The sequence below is a fragment of the Trachurus japonicus genome, chromosome 10 (genome assembly GCF_045865225.1).
Source record: "Trachurus japonicus isolate A0001 chromosome 10, Traja_1.0".
NCBI lineage: Eukaryota > Metazoa > Chordata > Actinopteri > Carangiformes > Carangidae > Trachurus > Trachurus japonicus.
The window spans coordinates 8,268,387-8,290,274 of record NC_140916.1 but is presented as its reverse complement, the minus strand read 5'-3'; the positions used below and the strand labels follow the sequence as shown (position 1 = coordinate 8,290,274).

The following is a 21,888-nucleotide window of genomic DNA, read 5'->3' as shown; positions in this document are numbered from 1 at the left end:
TATCAGAGTCATATCAAGGCAACTGCCTGTCTTATATTTTAATCAAATAGTAAAAACTGAGCATGAATAATGGACGTGATTGATTGTGTCATCCTATACCATCTCTCCATGAACAGCAACCCCACAGAGTGGATCCTGTGTGTGAAATAAAGGTAAATAAATGAATGTTACGTGATTGATTCAAGCTGTTTTGGAAACGCCCTTAACAATCTTCCATTCATCTTAAATTACACCTTTAATCGATTAATAGCACAGGCCTCTTGTGTCAGTGACAGAATTAACAACTTTGAGTTTGGTGTCCCAGCTGTGAGTGAGTGGAAAAATGCTTTTATGGCTTCATTCTTAAAAAGGTGGATAAAAAAATCTGCTCCTGTAAAAGCTTTACAGCCGACATACAGTTCGATATTAATTTTCGGTTTATAGCCTATACTGTATTGCTCAATTTATAGCATAATGTTACAAGGTCTGTATTTGGAAATGTGAGGTTTGTGAAATAAGAAAGGTCATCATAAAAGTATAAATCTCTATCTCCTCCCTGTCTGAATATCAGATTATGGATTTCTCTCACTTCCTTGCTCACGCTTACAACCACAGATATTTGGTTTGACTACTTCAGGGAAGTCAAAACTCCAGCAGCACTTGTGGTATATTGAACAGCTTTATTGTTAGACCCAGGTTTTTCTGGCTTGTGGCCTTCATCAGTGTTGAGTTCTTGTGTCCAGGGGGGGGGGGGGAGATCTCAGCAGTGTCCTCTGGAGGAGGGGGAGACTGTTGCCCATTCAAACACCCTGCTTCTCGAGCTGGTTGGAGAATATAAGTTTACAACCTTATATGCACTCGCCAACTCCTCTAACCTCGAGGCAAGTGCTGGCCCTTTTGATGAACCCACTTTGCCATTTATTAACTGACTCACTGACTGCCAGTCTTGCAGAAAGAAATGTAGTATGGTCCGTTTGAGTTGTTAGGAGTTTTTTTTTTTTTTCGTAACTTGTCTAGAAGTGTGGTAAAATGCTTTCTTCTCACCCTATGCAAAACATTCTCAGCATGTCCTTTTCAAACCTCAAGTGTTTCAATTTTATGCACATCATAAATGTGCAGACCACAGAGGCAGCGGCATTTCCTTTATGCACCAAAATAATAACAAAGCGGTCATAGGATGTAAGAAAAACGATTCATGCAGACCTCATGCAAGGGCATAACATGAATACTATATGAGATACTCATTTAGGCATGTATGACATTCAAAGTCTTCCCTCTGTTCCTTTGTTGTAGGAACTGCTCCATCTGAGAGATTGGCAAAGCATTTTTAGCGTTTGTAAGGCAAGAACAGGGACCAAACGGAAGCACTACCCCAGGGGGAAGAGTGTCGCCTGTGGTTTTGGACGTGCTTTGAACTTGAAGGAGTCCTTTATCAGTATACAGTGCTGCCGGGGATGTATGAGTATGAGAAGTACCACGATAACTCTGCCAAATAAGACATGCTGTGGCAGGGTGGTTGGGCAGCAAACACACAGCAGATGCTCCAGTGTTCTCCAGATATCTCGGAGACAAACTGTGGTACTTCAACCAAATTGATCTGTATATAGAAATACCACTGAGTGTGCTTAAAGAGAGCCGCCCACAGGGGGTCAGGAATGTGTCAGCTGAAGCATATGGTGAAAGAGGTGGGGGGAGAGGGGAGAGGGGAGAGCGGAGCAGTTTATCTGCTGACTTCAAGTTCCCCTCCAGTGACCTCGCTGACAATTTGAATAATTTCAAACAAGCTTCTCTAGGAAATCATTGGTTTACAGAGCAAACTGGGAGCAACCACTGCAGCCCCGCCAGCTGAAGGCCCCCGGAGCCCCCATGGCAATCCAATTTCTCACCCGTACGGTTGGCCTTCATTTAACTCAGCCCAGTGAAGAAAGTAATTTTTATTGTATTGACCATCCACTGGAGCCTGGAGTCACAAATAAGTTTAGGTAAGTTTAGTCATCCAGTCGAAAGTTGACATTGTTGTTGATTAAGAACTTCTGAAAACTGAAACTTACTGGTAAGCCACATTATGAGAAAATTCATGAATTAATTTGTATACAAAACAAAGTACACCTCCTGAAGTAAAGATCCTCCTGGAGTGAATGTGATTATTCTAAAATAAAATAAAAAACAAATAAACAGATGTTTACATGCAACTAACCATATGCAAGTGCAAAGACCTCTGCCTTGCTGATGACAATGCAGAAATAAAGACTAAAGCCAATATCTTGAGTGAGAAAACCCTGCTGCTTTAAAATCCACCTTTGTTTAGAAAGCCTTTCTGTGTTCACAAAACTGGCTGCAGCGTTTTTTGAAAGTAAAACAAAGCCATCTTCTTCCTACTCTCCAGGCTGTTTTACCTACAGGCATCTGCTGGATGTATCACAGAATGGATATTGAAAGAAAATCAGACAATATTGTAAAAAAAAAAATTGAATATAAATGATTGACAGAACATTAGGACATTCACCATATGTTAACATGGTTTTTGCTGGGAAATCAGCTTTTATATATCCACATTCCGTGACTAAATATACTATTATCCAACTTAAAAGAAAGGAAAGCAGAGAAATGATCTCCTACTGTTTGAAAAATGAGTTGGAGAAGACAGTCAAAGATTTATAATTGGCGCCTTATTCAGTATCCCCCCTGCAGTATATGTAGGAAGCAAATATTGTATATATTTTATATGCCATACATTCTTGTTTGAAAAGTTTGAGGCACTTTAGATGTTTAGATTCTTATTCAACCGGGAGGCTGCCAGTCTCAAAATCACTCTGCAGCATGACAAGTCACGATAAACATACAGTTAGAGACATAACTATCTTCAGAGACAAAAACAAACAAACAAGCTGAGAAGTCTAACAACAGATGGCCTGGCCCCCACAGAGCCCTGATCTCTACCTCACGGAGTCAGTCTGGGATTATACATGAAGAGGCTGAAGACCCTGAGACAGCTTTAATCCACAGAGGAACTGTGGCAAGTTCTCCAGGATGCTTGAAACAACTTAACTCACCAAGTAGCCTGGAGTGAACCAGGGAGAAAACATGTAGTTTTAACAGCAATGTCTGGTCATAGCAAAACATGTTTTTTGTTTGCTGCACTTCAAATTAAAAAACAAACACACATTTAAAAATATAATAAAAAAAAAAAATCCTAACTATGATAGAACTCGACCATTGAAAATGCATTAACTTGTAATGTTGGCTTCTGGCCAGAGGCGGCAGCACTGAGAAATGCGCACACCTGGGCACACTGAAATGAATCAGCGCCATCTTGGATTTACGCTGGTTGAACTAATGCATGCAGGTCCACCTGCTGCTGTTTGTTATTATTCTTTAGGCACTCAGACGACAAAATGAGCTCTTTAGAAACGTTGCAGGCTGCAACTTCACCCTCTGTGGTTTTGTTTTGTCTTGTTTCCACGTGTCTAAATCAACTTTACTGTCACAGAATGACAGAAATGCTTTACTTTCTCTCGGATGTACTACACCAAAGGAGCCTGTAGGTGAGTCAGCACTCCGCAACAATACCTACAGTAGCCTAACATGATAACAACATGCTATGTTTTACCAAGTAGCTTTGAGACCCAGGGGAGGTTTATTCTATGTAGCTATTAGCTATTTTTGACGTTTTAGCTCTGTAATTTAATCTTGAGTTGATATTTTTTCTTCATTAAATATTCAGGAGTTACTAACATAACGTAAACGCTCTTGTCTTAACAGGCATTGGGTTTTCAAAACAAGAGGAAAGACAAATCCTGAAACATTTCCAATGTGTTCACAGAAGTTAACGTTATTTTTCTCTGAGCATGTTTGACCAATGTCAATATGAGTAGCCTAAAGTAGTAGGCTACTAAAGATATAAGTAGGGGTTACTGTTAAAGTCTGTATTACTGGGAAGAACTGGCACAAGTGATAGGCTACAGATCAGTTAATTAAATAAATGAATGCACTTGGTAAATTACTTTAGATTTTGATTAATGTCTTATGTAGCCTACCTTGCACAGTAAAGGACGGAATCTACAAGTAAATTCTATTCTGAGAGGCACAAAACTAGACATCGTACAAATAACTGTAAAACAACAACAAGGACATTGGGTGATCTTGAAAAGTTAATAGCACCCTCTATTCAAATAACTATGACTACAGTGGCACTGTTGAGCACTACACTAAAGATTTGGTACGCACTGCTCAGCTTTGCAACATTTCTGATTGTACTGGACTGCTCCCCGGAGTAAATCTGCATGACTGGCCGACTTTGAAGTATGATGACTGCAGGAAAAAGCTTATGCAAGCTCAGCAAAGTAGATAAATTAAAAGTGAACAAATGAAAAAAGAGGTTATTTTATCCCCTTGGACTCGTTGCATTTTATACCCATAAAAAAATAGGATATACCTTCCAAAGTGCTGAAAAGTTGCTGTCACAGGAGAACAATGAGTGATGCCTAAAATGTCATTTCAACACATGACAGATTTCAAACACAGTTTGCAAAAATGGCATTTAAAGAATAATGTTGGTGTATAGAAAACCGTCTATGCTGCAGAACGGACTTCTTCTGAATTACCTTGGTTCCAAACTCAAAGCTTTTTCCCTGTTTCTTTCTATTGTATATGCCATCACTTAGTTCAGTGACAGCACAAGAATAAAAATAAGATATGCTATGCTGCTGTAGAGTAGAAGAAAGAATGTGACATTAAATGGATTTGATACAAACAGAATATCTTGCACTTGAGAGATATGACACCAAGAGACAAAAATGAGTTTGAGACAGATAACTGGTATTTTAAAGATGATGAAATATGAAAATCCTCCAAAGTATGTTCCAAATAGTTTAATTGTCAGAATGGTGAAGTCTCGCACTTAAAAAAAAAAAAAAAAAATTGCTCCATATTTCAAACAACACTCTGACCTTGAAGAAAACTCCAAGTATTTTAGTGGCTGGTTGGTTTGGCAGACATCAGTTCAATGAGCACCTTGTACTTTTTCAGCATTGCCTTGTTCTCATTCATAGATGTTTACCCCGCTCTCACTTGGGAGCTGTACAGTGCAACAACCACAGTGGTCTACTGATTCCAGTTGAACGGTTCATTGTTCACGACTTTACACTTGTTCATGCCTTTTGTTCAGTTTGTTGAGAAATGGGCAAAGATGTTTTTATTTTGAGAAAGTTTCCTGAAAATAAAGTAGCTAGCAGCACAAAACACAGATGAGAGACTTTCTGTGGATGTTGTAGCAGAAATATGTTGAACATTATGCCAGAGGGTTCAGTACCCTTTTGGATATTGAAATATCTTAGCTTGTGCTAATTGTTGATACTATACTCTCAGGATTGTTGTAGAAAACTTAGACTTGCTACTATTGTTGGGAGGAAAAAAACATTCAGGGAAGAAACTTGGAAGTTCCCAGTTGACAATCGGCCTTATTCAGAATAGCACATTTCTCAAGGGCTTTGTTCAATTATATTTGAGACAAGCTGACTGTAATTAAAAAGCTGTAAATTGAGGAGTTATCAGCAATAAGTCAGAATTAGTGTAAGCTGACATTACGGTATAATAGTCGTGGTGGCAGAGGAGGATTCCTGAAGGCCTTTTGGGGGGAAATCATGCAGAATGTCAGGAAAATGTATAGCACGGCTGTAATTATGTGTTCCTATTTTCCAGAGGAAAGTCAACCAACATGCATGACAGCAGATAGTGGATTACATTTCAGACCCAGCTAATGCAAAGTGTGGTGCTGTTAACTGGCTCATACACATGGTGTCTTCAGTGTGTGCAGCAATGTACAGACATTTCTGTTGTTCTGCTTACCCCGCGTGCATTGAATGGCAAAAATCTGCTGAATGAGATGGATGGTGGGGAGGATGGGGGGGTGGTAGGGGGGTTGACTATGAGCTTGTCAAAACATGATGCATTGTGTACATAGTGGGAAATGGGTAGTCTTCATTTGAAAGTCAATGCCAAAGCTTAGACAAGCTCCAGGGGATTTAAAACCACGAGCCAGAGTTGTGATGGTTCTCCCTCGCCCCCCCATCCGCCCCCCCAGGTAAAACTTCTGGACTGCTTTTGTCTCCAGTGCTTTCAAAGCAAATAAGTAAGACTCCTGACTCGCAGTATTTACTCAAATACACAGACTTAGTGACATTCAAGGACTTGTACTTAAGGTTGGGCAATCTGACAAATACGGCTGTTGGCGAATCTGAGTCCATCTGGCGGTGGTGGGGATAATTTCCATTATATTTTTGCTAGTTTAATGGTCTGTGTCCTTGAATTCAACTCAGTAAATAATTTATCTGTGAAGCACAATTCAAAGTGTGCACTAATAGGAGCTGGCAGTTGGACTTGGGCCATATTATGTATGTTCTCGTTGCACTGATTTCTGTCTTAAATGACAATTAAGCCGTCTCCAGTAGTTGCTGTCCAATCGATTGGTGCTGAAAATTAACGTCCATTCATTAATCATTTTTGAAAGTTAGACCATAAACTGTGCGTGCAGTTATGCAACCAGATCGTTTAATACCATATGTTATACTTGTTTTTGTTTACTTGGAAGCTGCAAGGGAAGACGTCCTTCATCTGACACCATCCGACTCGTTTTCAGCTAGTGTCAGACAGATGTTCTTTGTTATAGCTTATTGGTTATCAAACATCTCAAGTTATTTATTTTCTTTAATTAGAGAAGTAGTTTACAGCACTGAAGAGAATGTGGAAGACAGGGTAAGGCAATGGTAATCAAATACATTTTTAATGTCCCATCCCTGCTACTGTAGAACAATTGAGTAGGGATGGGTAGGGATGAATTGATAAAACTGTCACACTTCTGGAGAGATTTTTTAAATGTTTGATTTTATCAAACCAAATGCCCAAAACCTTTACACAAAGATTTCAGAGACCTGTTTTGATTCAATCTGACAACCATTCAGTTACATTTTGTGCTGCTGTAGAGTCTTATTGAGATAGCCTGGATGGAAAATACTGGAAACATATCTGGGTAAAGACATATTGATGTAAACTGAGTGTGAGCTGTTGATTGTTGCTGTTCATTATGACAGTTTCTCTTTTTCTTCAACTTTTGACCTCAATTTTGCATCCATTCCTTTACTCTATGTGGTTTGTCCTTGTGCCAGTCCTCTATTAACAGTAATGGTCCACAAGATGAAAAAAATAGACTCATTGACAAGAAAATTAACTCAGCAGCAGCAGCAGCAGCAGCAACAAAACTCAGAACAATTCTTTGTGCACAGGGAGGATTTAAATGGTCATTGTTCAGTCCAGAGTAAAGACAATTTCATTAGGAAAAGAGCCTCTTTTAATGAAATATGAAATGGCGTAGTTTGCAGTTTTAGTAAGAGAAGTAATGATTTAGTAGAAAAGCTGGAAAGTTATTTGTATGATTTGCAGTTGTAAACTGATCATAATGAGTTAAAGCAGTTAAACTTCTTAAAACTGTGCATGTCTCCGCCTGTGACACAGCATCCTGCAAAAGTTAGTCCATTAATAACCCATTTAACACTGGGACGCCGCAAAGAAGTTGATTGATTGTGCCAGCAGATATGGTAATCCACCTAGTGTGGCTAAAAGACTGTGTTATAGGAGAGAAGTGGAGCAGCAGCTGCTGCAGGCAGGGTTCCTACCTGGATCTGGAGAGTTAGGAATGCACAGAGAATGAATATGTTCATATTAAAGAGGCAATAAGTGGGATTTCTTAATGCCCCATAGCACAAAATGGCCATAATATGTCTGCAGGGGACTGGTGAGACTGTTGATCATTAGCTTTTTTTTTTAAACAATTACTCTACAAGGTTCAGAAATCTTTTGGATTTCCAGACCTGTATTATGGAACAAAAACAGCCCGCCCACGAGACTATTAGGGAACTTTAATGCCCCCGCTGTTTTACCCTGTTGGGGACAGAAGTAAGGAAGCATTTCATCTACAAAGACTAAAGGATGTGTTATGAAGGAGAACAGACTAAAGACCAAATCTAAAGGTAATATGGTGGCGTGTTGGCTATGACATGTACCACACTCGAGTAGCAACTGGATGGTTTAGTCCAGGGGTGAGTGATGGAAGATATTACCAAATAAGCCAGGGTCAGAATCTCTGATATCAATACCAATAGTGTTTCATGGCTCATGCTTTATGGGAGGAAGAGCAGTGTCATGATTTAAGGCTTATGCTAAAAGCTGAATCTTCATGCAACTGATGGCAGACTTTATACCTGTTACCTGTGAGATCTGGGTTTGATTTGGTATGTAGCAAGTGAAGCAGAACAAAAAGTGGCTTCAGTCATTCATGCATATCTCTGTATAAAAAGTGCTAATGGATGACAATGCCCCTCTTTCGTGCAGACATCACTGCATTCATTTTTTATTTGTTATTTTTTTGGGCACTGCTCTAATGTGGGACAGTGAGAGAGAGAAAACGGGAGAGCTGAGAGAGATGGGGGGGGGTTGATGTGCAGAAAATGGCACAGGCAGGTTTCATACCTGGACTGCTGAGGTAAGGACTGAACTTAAAAGGTGTAGGCCTACGCTCTCAATGCTCCCAGGCACTCTGCTGTTGCTTTCATGTGTGTGACTGTTTGCACAGACTCTGGGCATCACAGATGAGAGAAACAGAAACTATAGATCCTATTCATGCTAGAATCGATCCTCTGGGAAAAAAAAAAAAAGAGACGTATTGAAAGTATTGATATTTTGGGATTGATTCGCCCCACCCTAGTTTGCTTGTTGGATGGGTGATATAGGTGAAATTCGTGTAGGAAACCCCTTGAAGTTGGTCTCTGAATTGTTTGAAGAGCATAGAGTCTGAAATGCCAGGGTCTCTAAAGGTGAGGCCAGAAGTCTGGAATAGGGTGTTGAATCTGGACATCCACACATTGCGCTTGTTGATATTTGTTCTTCCAAGGTAAAGTCATATTTCCATCAGGATAAATGACAAACAGTGTACACACCAGGTTCATGTCTGCTCATGAGAAAACCCTGGGTTGAAATGTAGAAGGGAGGGGGGTTTCAAAGCAGAAACCGTGCAGGTGTCAGGCAGCTCACGAAGGCAATAAAAGTCACATAAAGTCACGGAAATAAAGTTTCAGTGTTCCCTCTTTGTCCGGAACATCACAGTGACATGCCGCTCCGCTGCTGCAACCCCCTGACCTCTGGTGAATAGCAAGTGGGCCCACAGAGCTGCCACGACATTGCCATTGTAGTCTGACTTGGTGTCACTCCAGAAGAACAAGGCAGGCAGGGTCACAATCCTGCTGTCAGTCATTTTCCCTTCACTGGAGGATGATGAGCAGACGCTGGTGGCTCGAGAGGGCTTAGGAAGTACAGCTCAGTGTTTGTCTCTGCAAATCAACAAGTCAAGTTGTGTCAAATGTATTTATAAAGCTGCTCTAACAAGGGGGGTTTTCACAAAGTGCTGCACAAAGAAGCAAGGGCATACATGTGGATAAAGAAGACGGAACAAACAGAAAGCGTGTGTGTGTTAAAGCTTTTGTAAAGCAATATGAGAGTGTCGGCGTATTCCTCTGTATTATCTGCATCTTAACTTCCTTGAACATCGCTGCTCCTGAGACGCGCACATTTTCACAGGGTATGGTTTTTTTTGGGAGGGATTTTGTTTAATTCATGTTTTGGAAAAGGTCAGACTTGTTTTCATGCCTCTGCAGCGACAGCAGTCTGTCTTTCTGTCCTGCTCTCGTGGTCGTGATATCTCAGTAAAACCCTCTCTAATTTTGCATGAACATTCACCAGAACTCAAGGATGAACTCATTAGATTTTATTGGTCAAAGGTCAAGGGCGTGGTGACCTCATAGTACACTTTTTTAGTCATTTACTTAAGACTTTACTCTGAAATTGTGACAAAATTTAACATTCACAGCTAGTCTTGTAGTGGCAGTAATTCCAGTTACACACTGTGATGAATAATTGAAAAGGTAAGGTATGTTGGGGGTAAAGGTAAATAGTCTCTCTCTCTCTCCCTTGAATGTATTTTGGTTGTCTATCTGCGAGGGTGTAAGGAAACAAAGATGTAATCTCTCGCTACATCACGGTTGCTTGACTTCGACACTCACTAATTAATCCAAAGCCCTCACTTTAATTACCTTAATATATTGGCTCTTTGTCTCCTTTATTTTGATTTTCACATGGCGTCTAGTTCTCCCTAATTGATTCAAAAGGAGATCTCATCTCCTCGCCGAGTGTGGGGCCACGTATTGATAGCTTTACTTTAAACCAGCGACAGTTTTGCGGTTCCCATTGTCTGCACTAATTACAGCCGACTTGATGTATGGTCTCGCGGCCAACTGGAATTGAACCTCCAGAGTGTTGGAGGGGAGCACTCAACATCCTTGTTTTGTTTTTGACAGGAAAAGACCAATGAAGACAGCCAGATGGTGGTCGGCGGCAATTTTACTGTTGGGGCTTGCTGTGCTTGGCGCCGACGGGAGACCCAACAAGGAGGGATTCGGGTTGCCGCCCTATCGACCAGTCGTGAGATTCCGACACAAGGTATTGATTGCCTTCTTTTTTAATTTGCTGTCTGTAACAAGAGATCTATCTGCTTTTGCCAAGTATAAAACTAATTACAGTGGCACTTTCTTGCTGCATCAGATGACTCTCCCGCGGTGGTTGTTTTTCTGCCTGCTGAAAAATACTTGATGAATCATTATCCCTCCCTCAGTGCCAGGGGACTGTCTTTTCAAAGACAACATCAGATTACTGCGAAGACACAGCTGAGCAAAGATGAAAACGAGCTTTGAATGAAGTGTGGATGCTCGCGTGGCATTTTTAGCCGAACATTTAAATTAAAAGATGTAACTAAATTCTTATTCATGCAGGGCAGACCCCACAATAAAAATCTTTTATTAATCCCTCGCTGCATCTCAGTGAACCGGTCGACTCCTCTTGTTATTCTCTGCGGCTCCAAAATGCCAAAGTAACAGAAGGATGTGTCGGAACCAGACTGTGAAAGAAATGGACTGTTGTGGCAGACGGGAACTTGAGGAAAGCAAAGTGTTTTGTCAAGAGGCATTAGTTGGATTGCGGCTCTTCAGCACACATTTCCCATAAGCCCGCTTTGCAAGTCTGTTCACTAGTAAACACATCTCTATATCCAATCCAAGATAAATATTAGCAGTGACTGAAGAAAGATGAATTTATTTTTCCTTTTTTACTTCAAGGCAATCGATCATCTTCAGATTAAATACAGCATTTAAAATTTGTTGAAGTCAGCTTTGCGTTGCATCTGCATGGGAATGAAAGGCAAAGACAGTGGCACTAAAGGATGCATGGGGTGAGAGGTGGCTACATGGGGAGGGAGACAGGGAGGGAACAGATGGTAGGAACGTCATAGGACTGCATCAGAGTTGAGTGTAATACCGGGAGAGATGCAAAGCTGTTGAATCGACGCAACGGGCAAACACATTCTGACCTTTTTGAACAATTTATTCAGGGAGATGTTCTCGAAATGCCACGATTGGAGATATCAGCTGTACAAGATTTCTCCATCTCTCTAACCACCAATACCCAGGAAATGTTGTGTGTGTTAAGAAAGTGAATAGATTTAAACTGAAGTACCCTACAAAATGCAGTATGAATCAGTGAATGATAATGTGGTAGTGGTACTTTGTCCAGTCTTGGGATGATGCTCTGTACACCAAAGACAACAGGGAGGCGCGTGATCCAGTGTCAACCTCTGTTTGTATGCTACTGCAGTGAAAGCACCACTGTTGAAGATTATAATGGTATATCTGTGCACAGTGTATTTTTGCACCATTTTCATGTCAATACTTGGTAACCTTTCAGATCCTCCACATCCAGGGCTAAGCAGAGGCAACAAAAACTACTTTTCCAACTAGGCCTGTCACAGTTATTACATAATCGCCTGATCGCAATTATTTGAGCTGACCAGACCACAATCATTTTGCATAATCATGAAAATAGTTTCCATTCATCAGTATAAAAACAGCTGGATGAGACTGAAATGACTGAAAACTGAAACAGAAATGTTGTATTTCCATCACTATTTCCTTGTTGTTTTCCACCGTTGTGGGTTTGAATGGTCCTCTTTTAGTGACATCATCACATTGCGCCCCTTCTTCTTCTCATATGGTTTGGGCGGAGCGCCACAAACTGTATCTTGAGGTGCTCATTTTCTTATATTCTGCAACCACATTTCGATGAGCATCTACAGTATTGACATAAACATCATGGATTTAGTTGCAAAGCCTTAAGGCAAATCCATGTTTAATCCCATGAAATGGCTCTTCTTTTTCCTCTTCTTCTTCATAAGGTGTATGTGTATTATGAAACTATGCACTATAATAGTGGCATAAAATGATCAGAAAAAGACAATCGTTCATTGCAATGGTAATCGTCAAGTAAAATTTCATGATTGTGACGAGCCTATTTCCTGATTTCACTGTTGCACAAATTGGAGGATGAAATGTGTCTCCTCATTTAGGAGTTTTGAGACTGGTGGCCCTTTCTGCAGATTTGTGTTACTCATTGCTGAATTTACAGGATCTACTTAAAAAGGTGAGGGAGTGCCCTAATAACAATAGTATAGCAGTAGTTTTATGTGTAAGGCTAGAGAATAAGAAAACAAAATTTGAAGAAAGTTTGTTTAAATGATGAAGTAAAATTGCTGGACTAAAAGTTTGGTTAAACTTTGCTGCCATAAATTCTTTTGTTTCTTTTTTACATAAAGTTAAAGCTCTGTCTCTTTGTGTTGCACAAAACTACATTATACTGTATGTAGAGATAAAGTTGTGATTTTGGGGATCTGAAAATACACATAACATAAAACTAACTGATTGTTTTTCAGACTGTATCTCCAAAACATAACTCTATAGTAAGGGCTGAAAACATCTTTGTGAATAAATCCTTCAAAATGTATTCTTCAGACAAACGGCTAGAGTTTTAGAGGCAGTTAAAAAGACTCTGAAACACAAATCTGTTTTGCTCTTAGTGTTAATTGCAAATTTGCATTTCAGATGTTTTTTCCACCACTTGAAACTTTTTACTGGTTTTGTTTAAATATTTTGTCCCCATCTCGTCCTCCTCAGCATCCCTAGTTCACCTTGTGGTGTGTGTGTGTGTGTGTGTAAAAGAGAGTGCACTCTCTCCTGCTGAAACTAAACACTTTTGACTTTCTCTCTTTTTATTGCCCTGTTTTGGAAGCAGCGTGACTTTAATAATTAAAGTAATGTATGTCCACATGTAGCGGGAATTTGACAAGAAGCTACAAAAATGATGTATGTTCTTTTCCACTCCAATGAAATTAATGTGCCAGGCACTGTGATTACATCGCAGAGGAATGTCATTACAGCATCTGCATACCATTACAATTCGTCTTGTGAGAGGACAGAGGTAAACTCCGCTCATCTATCCGCCTGTCAAGCCAGGCTGTGGAAATTTACAGCCCTTAGGTTAAAAAATTGCCACATTGGAAACTCCTTTTTCCAAGAGAGGTCCATGGCCTTTTTGTTTCTGAGAGACTTTTCTCCACTCTTGAATAAAATAGAGACAGGCTTGGATCATCCCCCTGTCAATACAGTTTAGTTGGCAGCTCAAAGAACAGTTGTTTTAAAATGAGATATTATTATAAAACAAAAAGAAAAAAAGCAATTCCAACGTCTCTTGACAGTTCATGCTCAGATTTGATGCTTTTGTTACTCTTCTGAAAGGATGGTAGGTAATGAAAGTCTGTAATTACAAAATGATGAGATCCGTTTCATAATTTCTACTTTGCATTAGATATTTTTTTTTTTAATTAAAACCTTGTCACATTCATCATTTGTAAAGAACAGGGTGATGCAAAACATGTTATTACTAACATAATTGCATTCATTTCCTCATCTGCACGTTCAGAACAGTGGCGTGTGGTTTTCTTTCAGTCTGTAACACTAGTGGCTGTGTGTGTTAATGCTGGGCCTTTTTGTTTTTTGAAGGACAGTGTTTGACAAGGGTAACAGGATCGGATACGACCTTATAAGCTTTCCTTGCAAAGACTTCAATCACCGGGAGGCACTCGGCCATAAACAGCTGGTCACATGCTCTACCCATAATTCCCCTGGTATTGTTTCAGAAATTCACATCCACATGGGCTCAGGTATACAGGACACACATCCTGTGCACCAGAAAACAGCAGAATACAGCAGGAATGATAATTGATTTTAATGAGAGTATACTATGATGTTTACTGCTCTTCAGCTTCTATAAAGTGGAGATCTTATTCTATACGCTCTTATTTTTACTCGGGCTCTGTCTCGGATTCACTTTAAGAGTGATGGCGTGGCTCTGTGTGTAATTTGTGAAATTTGTGGAAAAGTGTCCAGGTTTGCCCGACACGAGGGGACAAAAGCAATTTCTGAGAGTTTGTCGCTGTGACATCATGCTGTTATGTCAGGACAAACAAAATGGAGGCAAGGACAACTGTGCAAAGCCCCATCCATCCAGCACTGGCTTGGCCACATGGCAAATCTAGATTAACAGGGGATAAGCAGAGAGAGAGAGGGAGGGAGGGGGGATGATAGAGAGAGAGGGAGAGAAAGAGAGGCAAATGAAATTGAGATAAAGAGACAGGAGTTGGGGAGAAATAACAAGAATAAATCACAGTGTTCATAAACAGCTTGATGCACTGTACTTAAAGCTGCAGTAGGTAATGTGTGGCTTAAATGTGACCACTGTCAGTATTATTTACGCACCTCCTCCCCTTCAGCTGGTCAGTTTTAGCCCCAGCCCTTGTCACTCATCTTGATGAGCTGTCTACTTTCAAATGGCAGCCAGCCTGAGGGGGGGAGGTAACCAGCCTCTGTACAGTCTCTCCACAGGGGCTGGAGAAGCAGACACTGTATGGAGCCAATCTGCCACAACAACAGGATGCTGATGCCCATGCGGGTGTTCATCTTATATTTCCCCGAGTCTCTTTGGCTGCATGCTTGTCTCTGCCATCCCTCGGCTTGTTATCTACTGTGCTTTACCTGCTATTGATATATAGACAGGGGTGCACATAACTTTTTTTGTGAGCTACTCAGATGAGTACCAGGGGATAGTGTTTGGTACTCACCCCTGCGGCGCGCGGTCCTAATAAGTGCAGTCTTCCTCACTATCGTCCTCAGTCGCCCCCCCACTGTCCTCTGCTTCAGCTTCCTGCGTGGTGGATGATGAAGATTCGTGTCGTGATTCCTGTCTCTGATTGAGCCTCCGAGCAGCTGTCTCCATCCAGAGGTCAACAGCTGGCTTTGGGTCAAATGTCTCTGTGGTCTTTTTTGACAGGTGAATGTGCATCAAGGCTGAGAGACGAGCAGGTGACAAACGAGATCTGTACTTGGTTTTTATGATGTTGAGATGTGAGAATCCCCTCTCGCAAGCTGCACTGCTTAAAGGCAGTGTAAGAGACAGTTTAACCAACTTGTTGATGTTAGAGTAATCATCTGGGCCACTTGTATTCACTATTTGAACTAAGTCATACACAGAGGAGGCTCCCAAACGTTTTCCTGCCTGCTTTAAGCGCATCCATTCTCTCACAGTGGTGTCTCTGTCAAGTTTCAAGGTGGCCTCATATTTCTGAAGAATGCTGCAAACTGTTGTGTTGCCAAAACGGTGGAGTTCTTGCATTTCTTGAGGCCATGTTGAAGGATCAAATACTAAGAAATGATCACATGACTTGAGGGAGTCAAATCTGATTTCAAACTGTTCAATTAATCCCCTGAGTAAGTTTGACTTGTCTCTGTCAGCATCAGCATTAGAAACAGTCTTGCTGCTGTGGTGGCCTTCACTGTCAAGCAGAAGTGTGAATTGTCCAATAGCCACCATGAGTTCATCCTTACATTCTCCAATGGTCAGCTTTTCCTTCTGAAACCTAATGGATGTGGTCTTCAAAATGTTGCCAATATCCAGCATGTTGGCCAGAAAGCACTGAAAACGCTCTGTGCAGACATGCTGCAATTCACTGTTATCACTAGTGGCCAGTTGCATTTTAATGGCTGGCAATAGTCTAGATATTTTTAACAGTGTTTCATGTCTCCATGCAGACCATCTGATATTATGAAACTTGCCCAGTTTCACAAAGGAGATGCCATTTTCTTCACACAATTTCTTCAGTGCTGCAGTGTGTTTTGCTCCACCTTTTTGTAAATAAAACTGCAGCAGCTTGACCACAGAGCGATTAAATGTCTCGCAGTAAGGAACGTTGCGATCAGCTGATTTTGCGCAGTTCTCCAGTGTGTGTGCAGTGCACAGAATATGCACAAGAGAGTTTCCTACCGCCACAAGTTGTCGTAGTTTGGGCACAACACCGTTGTACGTACCGACGTTAACAGCAGCCCCGTCTGTGCACACGGCGACCAACTTCGTTGTCCAGTCATTCAAGCCTGCGTCGTGGAAAAGCCTCACAAGTCCATCTGTTATCGCCTGCGCGGTTCGGTCAGCACCCAGTTCAATCAATCCAAGAAAGTCCGACGTGAATTCTCCGTTGCTGGACACAGACACGATGTAAACGATTTCCTGCTCGGTTTTTTGTGATGTCCTCAGATCCGTCAAAAAGCAGCCCCCAAAATTCAGCAGACTGCAACTTTTCTCTTAACTCCCCGCTGATAGTGTGTGCGATGGTCTGCATTATCCGTGTCCCTCCTTCACGTGAGTGATAAGCACCTCCGACATTCACTCCGAGCCGCTTCAGTAAAGTGATATCCTCAGAATAGGAAGACATGGGACGTGTGTGTTTAGCCTTATGAAAGGCAAGGAGAAAAATATTACACAGGGCTTGCCGTTGTTCTTCATTTAGCTTGTCTCGCCATTTGGCAAGTGGACGAGTGGATATTTCTTCTTGACTAGCTTGTTTATTAGCAATGGCGTTTGCCACATTCACGTGCTCCTTGCTCTTTTCGTGTTTATCAAATAAAGGATGATTGAAATTTTTTGAGCCCTTATAAAACGCACCTGTTTTGTCTGCTAGCTGGGGATGCGAGCGGCAAATCTTGCACCACATTTCAGTGCGTTCCTCATTAACATCAAGCCACTGCACATCTTGGAGCCACTTTTCAGAAAAACCTCGTTTCTTCGGCTCAGGCTCAGTTTGTCGTTTCTTTGGTGGTGGTGGTGAAACGCCAAAAAAGCTGCTTAATGTCTTTTGTTTTTTAGACATGTTTTTTAGCTTCGTGTAGACAAGGTCTCCGATGGCGGTAACTGTTGGGTACGCAAATGCGCTGTAGCGACACACGTGATGTTACGCATTTCTCATTTTCGCCGCGCATGCGTACCTGCGTACCAGTTATGTGCACCCCTGTATATAGACCTATTGTAGTGCAGCCTTCACTGCCTTCTGTTGTAAATAGCTCCAACTCGGCTAACCACAGGCCACATACATTACACAGAGAGTCTCTTCAAATTTCAGAGGAACAGGGGGATTCAGGTGTCAGGCTTGGAAAAAAAGGATCAGGCCATAAATGCACTAGTGTTTATTTAAAAAAAAAAAAAAAAAACCTGCAGCGGCCTGGCTGGTAGTGTGGGTGTATTGCTACAGGTAAAGTCTATGCATTGAAAGTTGTAAGCTCCCCGTAATGCAACATTTTGACTCGGAAGAAGATGCCAAAACGCCTCTCAGCAGTTTATAATACCACTAGGACACCTCCTGTCAGTTATCAAGGTGCAAAATATGCTCTTGTTTGGGCTACAGCTATAGGTGCATCAGGACTTTTTTTTTGCTGGAAGCACTGTTTTTGTTTTTTGTCTTTTTGTTTTTTCCTTCGGCCATCTGCTTCAGGACTTGTGGCGTCCCTGAGGTGTGGTTATATAGAAGTGGATATGAATCTTTTTTTTTTTCCTCCACACAGCATTAATGGATAGATGTAGAATGACTGATAGGACATAGTGTGTATATACAGTATGTTAATCATCTACTCATTCATCATATATGTATGTTGCAGTTGCAATTTGTTATAAATAATTTATAAATGATATGTCATTGATGAAGCATACTAAGAAGTCAACGGTGTAGAGGAGTGCGGGATGTGAAATCTGAAGCTGTGCAAGAGAGGACAAGGAGGAGGGGGGCGTTGTTGGACCAAAGGAGTTGGGAGATAAAGCCACAGAAAGAGACAGAGAAAGAGAAGGGGAGAGATGTGGGCGGTCAGCCAGCTAGCTATGACAGGGGCAGATGAACCTCGGGTTGTACAGCTGGGTGCTTCACCGTCCCCAGAGTCTCAGGGCAGCAGAGACAGGCCTGCCAGCGGCCCTGGGGAAATCACTCTCTTCAAACAAATGAAGTGTGAACAGAGTCTGCCATATGCAAATAAGCCCCATTTGATATCTTCCCTACCTGTAGTGCACTTCTAAATGTCACCTCCTCTAGAGGGTGGCGGCAATACCAAGAATGTCAGGGAGCCACAGGTGTTTGCTGTGATTTGTGTTTACCGGGTTTCTAGTTAACAGTGTTTTCTGTGACATCCACACAGATGCTGTGCAGATGGTTCACAGTGTTTAACTTGGCTTCATGGTTTCATAGAATAATTTCAAGCTGCACGGCTTTTGGGGGTCGGTGGCAATGTTGGTTAGATCCCTCTGACCACTTCAGTCCATGTCGACATGTCCCAGACTTTGTTGTGACATTCATGAAGCCTTGACAATGAATCCTACAGACTCTGCCGATCACCTGGCTTTTCCTCTAAAGCCACCGGCAGCTCTGTGTTTGTTGTTCAGAGTGAAAAGTCTTGGATAGGTTTCAGGGAGTTTTGTACAGACATTCATGGTCTTTGTGAACTCTGGTGATCCCCTGACTTTTATGCAGCTTCTGTTAAAGAGTTTCTTCATAGTGAAACCCACAGAATCTGGCTATAAACAACAATAAAAGGACAACGAAAACAACTAGTGGCTTTGGATATAGACACAGTATTGCATACAGTAAGTCAAACTAAATTCTTGTTCTTGATCGTTGGGTTTTGACAAAAACACAGCGGAGAAACAAAGCAACTACCACTATTATATATATATATATATATATAACACGATCAATCCATTGGACAAAATAATGAAAATATGAATTCATAAAGATGAAAAAATGAGAAATGAGACACTACATCAATTCTTGAGCCTAACTTGTTCATGACATGGTGCTTTCTTGTCAGTTTTCAGCTGCAGTACATGAACCACCACTTGCATTTAACAGCCTGGTTCCCAGGCTTCTCTACATCCAATATAAGGATGTTAAAAGTATGGCTCTGCTCATGTGGGTGTTTTTTTTCTCTCTGGTAAGTGTCTCATTAGTAGCAGCAGTTATAAATGTAAGTGTACAGACTAAGTGCCATTTTCATGGAAGTATAAAAATTACAATATGAAGAAAATGGCACAGACAGAATCACTGTCAAATGATACACTATGCAGTTACCGAGATACAATATGAGCTGAAAGATTTTTTTGGGTCAAAATTATGATTTTTATTTCACAAATCTCTCAGATGAAAAGCATTTTACACTGTGTGTAACTGTACCTATCTCATTCTTTATTGATTGACTTATAAAAAAATAAAGGAAATATGCAGTATGCAGATTTTGTGGGCAAACCAAGGAATTGGGTAATCCACTATTTTTAGTAGATAGTCAAGGCCAGTTCATTATTTACAGTAGACCTGTTGCATTATGCATCTTCTTCATAACATCACCCTGCTGGAGCTTGTTGGAAGAGAGAGAGAGTGAATTTTCTGCACAAGAACGAGGAGGATGAGCTATGCAGATTTCACTGTCGAGAAATCAAATATTTATGCCTCGTTCTTTCGTATTCATGGTTCTGGGAGAGCAGCTACTTCGAATAGTGGCCTTGATAACAGCGTTGTCTACAACTGTCATGACTATGCATGTTCTAGATGCAGTTGATTTAATAGTTCACCAACTCAAGGGGTCATGATTATTTGCTCTATATACATCTCTTCACTATGACTCCATTGAGTGACTTGTCTATTTCTAATCCTCATGTCATAGTCGGTGCCACTCAATTATATTTTGGTTCATCTTAACAAGCAAGAAAGTGAAAAGGAGAAGGAAATAACAGTGAGGAAGCAAAACCCCAATCATGATGGAAACCAGCAGTATTGTTGTTTTAAAATCAGGGTGAGGAGAAGTCTTAATATTAATAGTGTATGAAGGAGAAAAACGGAAAGCAAGGAACGTGAAAAAAAACACAACATGAACCAGATTCATAAAGAAGAAAAAAAAAAGGGAAAAAGCTAATAACAAGAATATCTCTACTCTCTAGTATACAAAAGAAAGTCAGAGGGGACCAGTTCTTGAAGCCTATTCATTAATTGGTGTGAATTAAGTATTAATATTGTGAATGTGAGCGAGTCAAACAACCACTTAACATAAAGGCACATCGATATCTGACTTGGCATGAATGCATTCTTTACTTCAAGTCAAACAGGCAATACTACATTGTCTGAGACGAGTTCCTGCCGCCACAGTGAGATCCTTGAAGCTTCACATTTTGCCTGCGTTGACATGTGAACTGTATTACATGGTCTGCAGAATACAATTTCTATGGTACAATCACCAAGGATTTCACTCATTCAGCTAAATGAAAACAGCTTCCTGTCATACTGTTGATGCAGCGAACTTGTGGTTTATTATAACCGTGTTCTCTTTTTTTGTGTGTGTGTTTGTTCCAGCAGGATGGGATCCCTGAGAGCTTGAGGATAAAGGGTGAGTTTCCGTTTTCCCTTTTCTCATTTCTCCATATTTCCCTCCTCCTATGATATGCAATGTGCAACCAGTATCAAACCTCATGCATGTTCCTGTGGGTGTAGGTTGTTGTTTGATGGAGGCAACATCACGGCTTTAGCACAAATGCAGTTATTTTTATTTTTATTTTTAATTTTTTTAGATTATCCATGCTGTAAAGGGTGTAATTACTTACGTTTAAAACAAAATCACAAGGAAAAACCTGATTCTTACACAAAAACTCCAAATTAGGAAACACAAAAAGATATCTCACATGACAATCACAGCTCAATACAGTCAGCCAACAACACCACTGTGATTGGGGGCACACACTTGTTTTTCCAAGTACCAATGGGTCCAAGATAAAATTAAGAAAACATCACTAAGGCTGTCTTTACACTACAGGCCTTGATGTCCAATTCTGATTTGTTGCCTATATCTGATTTTCTTGACTGTCTATTTACATGTTCTATCAGAAGTGACCCATATCTGTTATCTGCATTTACACCTGCTGTGCTTGCATGAAACAACCCGCTGGAAATAAAGTAGTGATTTTTTAAATTTATTTTTTTAATACGGGAGATTACGAATCCATAATATTTTTTAAACAAAGGTGAGTCTGGTGTTCACGAGTATATCCAACACGCCACTTACGAAGTGAACGTCTGTCCTTACAAAATAAAGTTAGTGAAGTGCCTGCGTGGAGCGGAGCTGCTGTGAGATGAGCAGTTGACAGTGACGGTGACAGTTGTGCCACCATTCGATCCTCTGTCGTTCACATAATGAGGACGGGACAGCCTCTTGGACACACATGTGTATTGTTTTTCCTCTCTTGATTTCTTATCGGCTCAGTTCAGTTTTTGCCGGTAGGAAAACGTGAAATCTGGTGTTTATCGCGCGCTCCCTTTTCACACTCCTGCCCTCGATCTGCATAGAAATTAATATTAGGCCTATTGTAGGCTATATGAAAACAAGCCTGTATGTGTCTAAGTAGCGTGCTGCAAGAACAGCTTCAGTGTGCCTTTACATTGACCCACTGGACTGTACTACTACTCAAGCACTTGTCCACCGTGGTGATGTAACAAAACACAGATATCACTCTTAGTGGGATGTGTTAGTGTGGGAGATAAACGTGATGGAGACTGCCCAAGAATTTTAATTA

The 21,888-nt window shown here is 40.9% G+C and overlaps 1 protein-coding gene across 2 annotated transcripts in view; it reads left to right on the top strand.

Annotated features, from left to right (window-relative positions):
• The window catches only part of fstl5 (follistatin-like 5), a 168,469-nt gene that overhangs the window by 13,524 nt on the left and 133,057 nt on the right, over positions 1-21,888 (top strand). The window contains exons 2-3 of one of the 2 annotated variants that reach the window (XM_085789142.1): positions 10,383-10,524; positions 20,678-20,708. In XM_085789142.1, the coding sequence (XP_085645268.1) occupies positions 10,383-10,524; positions 20,678-20,708 (173 nt within the window). Of the gene's footprint in view, positions 1-10,382; positions 10,525-20,674; positions 20,709-21,888 lie in introns of both variants that reach the window. The other variant, XM_085789141.1, reaches the window with a different exon arrangement.